Below are 5761 nucleotides of genomic sequence, written 5' to 3'. Positions count from 1 at the left end.
TTCTTTCACATGGAATAATCTGGCTATTGCAAAAGACCTTGTGAACCCCTTGGAAAGTATTGAAATAAACAAATCTAACCAGAACAACACCAGAACTTTCCAGTTTGTTTCATGGTAGATTCACTTCATTCAAAATCACTGTTTTTCCATTAGTTAACTTTAATTCAAATTTCTGTTCCTAACATGACAATACTTTCCGACTGCGGCAGCTTTCTCTTATTCATTTGAAGATGTTGAAATAAGTTTTGCTAAACATTTCATATATTTTTCTCCAAGACGTTCTGCTAATTTTATTTTATCTCCATCTTGAGACAAGATAAACAACAGTTTCACAGCATAAGCTCGCATTTCAGAGTATGTAGCTTCACAAAAAGGGAAGCAATACTTGAATTGCTCCTCCCTCTCTTAAATTTGTCCTTGCCTCAACAGCCGCTGGTACACAACAAATGGCATGGAATGCTCGAACAATGCTTCCATGTATTGAAGGTGGTGTCAAATTTATTAAAGATAATAGCTGGTATATGATCTCATCAGATTCCAATAATGCAGTTGTTGTGTCATTTGTTCTTTGGGGCAATGTTGTAGACATAGCAAGGTTTGCATAGGTATTAGCAGCTTTTTCTCTCAAAGCCAATACAGTTGACAGTGGTGTGCATAGAAGGTCCAAGATGGGTCGGACCACCCCATCTTTGATCATTTGTAAAGCATTCTCAGGTAAACTTGAAAGATTCTGAAGTGCCCCAATGGCTGCTAATTTTGACTTCAAATTAGCATTTGAAATCATTTCAAGAAGTGGAAATACAACTCCCTCTTTGAGCAATGCAGTGTTGTTTTGATCTGTTAAACCTATCTCTGACAACTTACTTGCCATAACAATTTTCATTGTGTCAGACCCTTCTCTCAGGTTCTGTATCAAAGGCTTGAAATAGTTCGCCTGTGCCATTTGCACTACATTATGCTCACTGTATGGGAGATTCTCCAGAACTTCGTTTGCATCCTTAGCAGCTTTAGGATTGTCACTATTTGACATTGTTACAAGGAGGAGGATACAACCTTGTACCTTGCCAATCTGTTCACACACAGCCATATCCTTTGAAAGCTCTAAAAGCAATTCCATGACTTTCATAACCTCTGCAATATCACGTGCAAGTGAACGAACAATAAAATCAATAGCATGATCCACCTCAGCTATTTTCACCTTTCTTCAAGCTCCAAACTTGATGAAGAAAAACTCAGGCTTCTCTGCTCTGGAAGACTCTGCTGTATTTTCCTGTAAAACGTCTTCCTGTAGAATGCTAGCCGGATGCCATAGGATGTCTCTGCGCCTCTGCACGATCTTGGTATGCGGAAGAATTTTGAACAGGCCAAAAAAAATCAGCGAAGGATGATAGGTTAAGCTGATTGTGGAAGTAGAGGATGTATACTTCAGTTTAACATGATGCAAGTGCAAGTTGACTAACAGTTTATGAATTTCAGTTGAGCGCTCATTAATTCTGCGTGATTTTTGGTGGAGTGAGGTGGAAAAAACGTGTGCTGGCCCATATGAACTGTTGTTCTATCATGAACTGCATGTCTTCTTCTATTTGTTAATAAATTGATGCCCTGTGCACCGAAGTTCAACAAATCTTCCATTGCCTGTGTTTCTCAACTTCCACGTGAATGACTATCCACGCATGTTGCGTGATTTTCTCGTGAGTGCTAGAGAACTGGATGTCAGGCTACATTCATGGCTTAATTTCACCATTCCATTCGTTCATGCAATGCTTAGACTAGATTCATGCAATAGATGAACAAGGTTTAGTCACGTACCTAAAGTCAAACGGCTGCTTGTGAAGATTTTTGCTGCTGCATGCTCATGTTGTGCTGCTGCATGCTTGGATCCTTTGGTTGCATGAGGGCTTGGCTGATGATTTTTTATTGTTGGTCCTTGTGCAGGTGTCCTCTGACCAGATCTAAGCTGCATGCATTTGTTTCCACGTTCAAATCTGCACGTTCAAGCTGCTGCCGCTGCATCGTCACAGAACCAGAACTTGTTTTTGCCATTGCTCCCAAATGGTAAACCGGATTGATCTAAAACTTGCTAAGCATGTTCCTATCATCATTATGCATCTCCCATAGAAAAATCGTGATCAATGGATGCACGGATTTCAAGAAAAATGGAAAATGGCTGAAGATTTCAGAGATCGATTTCTCGGAAACTGTGCATCAGAATCGGCTAAAACTGCTTGGGTAGGTTACTATCACTCACATGCATATCCCCATGAAATAGATTTTGAAACAGATGCACGGATATGGAGAAAATGCAAAAATGGCTGATGGTGATGGAGGCTGATTTCTTGGAAACCGTGCACCGGAATTGGCTGAAACTGCTCAAGCATGTTTCCATCACCCTTGTACAATTCCCCATAAAACGGTTTGTCAAATGGATGCATGGTTTTCAAGTTATGGCAAAAAAAAATTTTGTTCTATGGATTTTTGCCTCAAGGCTTTTTGCAAATGTTTGCATGGAAGGAAAAACTGAGCTTGGGCTGTGATGCAGGTATGGAGATGATGGAGGAGGAGTTGGAAGATTGCATGAGGACTTCTGAACCCTTGAGGAAGCTACCATGTTCGCCAAACCACTTTTTGAAATCCATGTCTAGTTTCCCACAATTTCTACAGGAAGTTCCTGTAGAAGCACAATGAGAAGCACAATGAGGTGGAAAAAATGATGGAGAAAGGCAAGGGACGGACACACAAGTGCTTGTAGGCCTAATCAATAGATTCCCACCATCAGATTCCATTTTAGACTTGAATTTGGTTCGTCCAAAGGTTCTACAGGATGTTTCCTGTAGAAATACAGAGCTTCCTGTAGAAGGCACAAGAAAAATTCCTTTGATCTTGATTTGAGTGCTCCTCCTGTCATGAAATGTCCTTCTTGCAACCTGCAATTAGCCAATGGAAATTAGTTTTATTTTTCTTTTTCTTTTTCTCTTTTTTTTTTTTTTGAAAAACAACTAGGGCGCCTCATGGAGGTTTTCACCCTAATTGCCTGCCTTGGGCGCCTCCAAGGGAGGTTTTCACCCAAGGATCTTATTCCCTTTTATTTTCTCTTTTTTTCCAACCCATTGACCGCCTCATGGAGGTTTTCAATCAATGAGCCAATCTAAGGCGCCTCCGAGGAGGTTTTCACCTTAGATTTCTATTTTCCTCTTTTTTCATTTTTTTTTTCTTTTTTCTACCCTACCCTACTTGAAAAACAAACTCATTCTCAAGTATAAGAATACTTCCAATGGAGCCATGTGCACATCGAGATTAGAGACAAGATGATGTGAAGGCTCGAAATGCATGCTTTGACAGGTATCCATATTTTAGAGAAAAAACGATTTGACTTTGAAGGGATCAAACATAGCTGAGGAAGAGAGTACTGCTGCAACTTAGTGACTGTCTGGAACCATGTCTCAATATAGCTTTGATATCCTTGGTCCTTTTGCTGATCTGGATCATCCTTCATGTCACCTTCTATCATAACCTTCTCATCTTCCTCCTTTTGCTGATCTTTCTCTTGAATACATGGAAGATTTGATGGTAACCATGAGGAAACTCTCTCGATCTTTGATTCTGATCTATTCTCTTCATCAAGTGCAGCCCATGGTTCTTTGATCTCCTCTTTTGAATCTTGTTTTTCCAGATGTGGTCCTTCAATGCTTTCAAGATAATCTCTTTTTTGCAAGGCCCTTCCTGAGCTATGGTGAACATCTTGGAGCTCAAGAGGAGTTGTTTGGACATGTTGTGCCTCAGCTTTGCAATTGGGTTGAGCTACTCCATTGTATGGCTTTGGAAATGGTACGGGTAGTTGAGTGGAGGTGTGAAATTGAGATGGAGATGGATGGCATTGTGGTTGGGTAGGCATTTGGGGTTGCCTTGGTGGAGGAGGAGGCGATGGTTGTGGACGAGCAGGTGGTGGAGGAAACCAAGTGGGAGGAGTGTTGTACTGGGGCCTCCACCCCTGATGAGGTGCATTCCACTGAGGCTGTGGCTGAGCATAAGAGTGAAACGAATGAGCAGCTGGTTGGGCATAATATGGATCTGTGAAGGAACAAGGAGGAGGTGTGAACCAAGAAGGATGAGCAGGGGGACCCCAAGAAGGCATGAAAGTGGCTTGGTAGGGGTCATAATAGGTCTCAGGTGTCCCTTGCAGTTCCTGCTGGTAAGATCTAGGTCCATGCGGCTAACTTTGGTTCATGTAATAGAGTGATTCAGTGGCTCCTTTGGCTCTCTGATATGCAACTTTGAATCTGGGTAAGGAAGGGCACTGATCTGTAGGATGGTATTCTTCACAGACAAAACACACTTCTATGGAGTACAATGGACATTCGTTCCTAGGATGCTTTCTAGTGCACCTCGGACAAAAAATGACCAAAGCCCTCTTGGCCTCCTCTTGCTTCTGTTGGATCCGCAAGGTATCCAGTTGCATGGCAAGAAACTGCCTCATATCACTCTTGAAATCTTTGATCTGATTTTCAAATTCATCTTTGGACAAGATGTTGCTCCCAACATTTCTGCTTGTAGCCATTCGCTTAGAGGAATGTTTTCTTCTTCTTCTCCCCTAGAGGTTCTTTAAATATGTCTTGCTGTCCACCTAAGGGTTCTTTAATCACAGCCATCGAAGAAGAGAGAGAAGGTTGGCTGTGTGAAGCAGTGGGGGTGTTGTGCAATCATTTTTCTAACTTATCTCTACACCTACAAGGCATGAAATGAAATCGTTTTGGTTGATTTTTTCATTTTTCTTCTTGTACCTGCAAAACTAAAATAGGTTGAACTGCAACTAACTATCTTGCTGAAACGAAAATGCGGAATTGAAATGAAAGCAGGAAAGGACTAATCTATTTTGCTCAAATGAAATTGCAGGAATGAAATGCTAGGCTACGCTTGCGAAATTGAAATGCTAATCTACACTTGCATAAATGAAATTACGGAATTGAAATGCTAATCTACTTTTGCATAAACGAAATTGCATAATGGAAATGAAATAAACTACTTAGCAGAAGATTGTAGTGGAAAATAGAAGAAAACCGACAATCACCAATACTCTGACGCTTCCCCGGCAACGGCGCCAAAAAGATGGTGAGCCCCAGTATTGTAGCAATAATGCTACAACTCCTGGAACTCCCTTCTTTAATTTTATCAACCTGGTAGTTCGTAACAAACTTGGAAGCGATGGTGCTGTATGCACAAGTACTAGCTCTTGCCGCAGCTGTCACTTGGTCAGCTGGCACAAGTCCGCTAGGGGCTCAAGCCAACTTCTATGAACTCTTAGAAGAAGCTTTTTAACTGATGGACGAAAGCTAACTCAAAGGAAGCTAATCTACTTGCGGAAAGAAACTGAAAGCCAAAAAGAAACACAAACCCTAGCAAACCCTAATTCTACCAGCTAGTCCTACCGATGCAAAGGAGAGCATGCAAACTACCGAAAGAGATGCCATTACTTCTAAGAAGGTAAAATGCATGTGTCTAAGTTATCACCATCTGAAGAAAACATCTTTTTGTATTTTTGTTTAAGTTATTAGAATTATCATGCATGTGCTTTTAACTAGCTTTTCACTGTGCAGAGGTGGATCAAGGAGGAGAAATGCTTGGAAGAGGTCGGGAAGGTTTAGAGAGGGTCTAAGGAGTCCCTAACACCCTTCCAGAGAGTTTCACAAAGTTTGGCTATCAAGAAACCTCATTTGTGAGCTTCTACAGGAAGTCTGCAGGGGTTCTACAGGATGTTCAGAGATTT

At 41.3% G+C, this 5761-nt stretch overlaps 1 protein-coding gene across 1 annotated transcript; it reads right to left on the bottom strand.

The window, feature by feature from the left end:
* Positions 1-364: 364 nt before the first annotated feature.
* LOC149146042 (uncharacterized) lies at positions 365-1117 on the bottom strand. Its single transcript, XM_089452638.1, has one exon. It carries the CDS (start codon positions 1115-1117, stop codon positions 365-367), a length of 753 nt encoding a protein of 250 aa, XP_089308764.1.
* Between the last annotated feature and the right edge of the window lie 4644 nt (positions 1118-5761).

This window comes from Pinus tabuliformis, chromosome X (genome assembly GCF_031772625.1).
Source record: "Pinus tabuliformis cultivar Carrire ecotype Pingquan chromosome X, CPIR1, whole genome shotgun sequence".
NCBI classification, from domain to species: domain Eukaryota; kingdom Viridiplantae; phylum Streptophyta; class Pinopsida; order Pinales; family Pinaceae; genus Pinus; species Pinus tabuliformis.
Note: the sequence above shows the minus strand (reverse complement) of the source record. Positions and strands in the feature narration are given on the sequence as shown.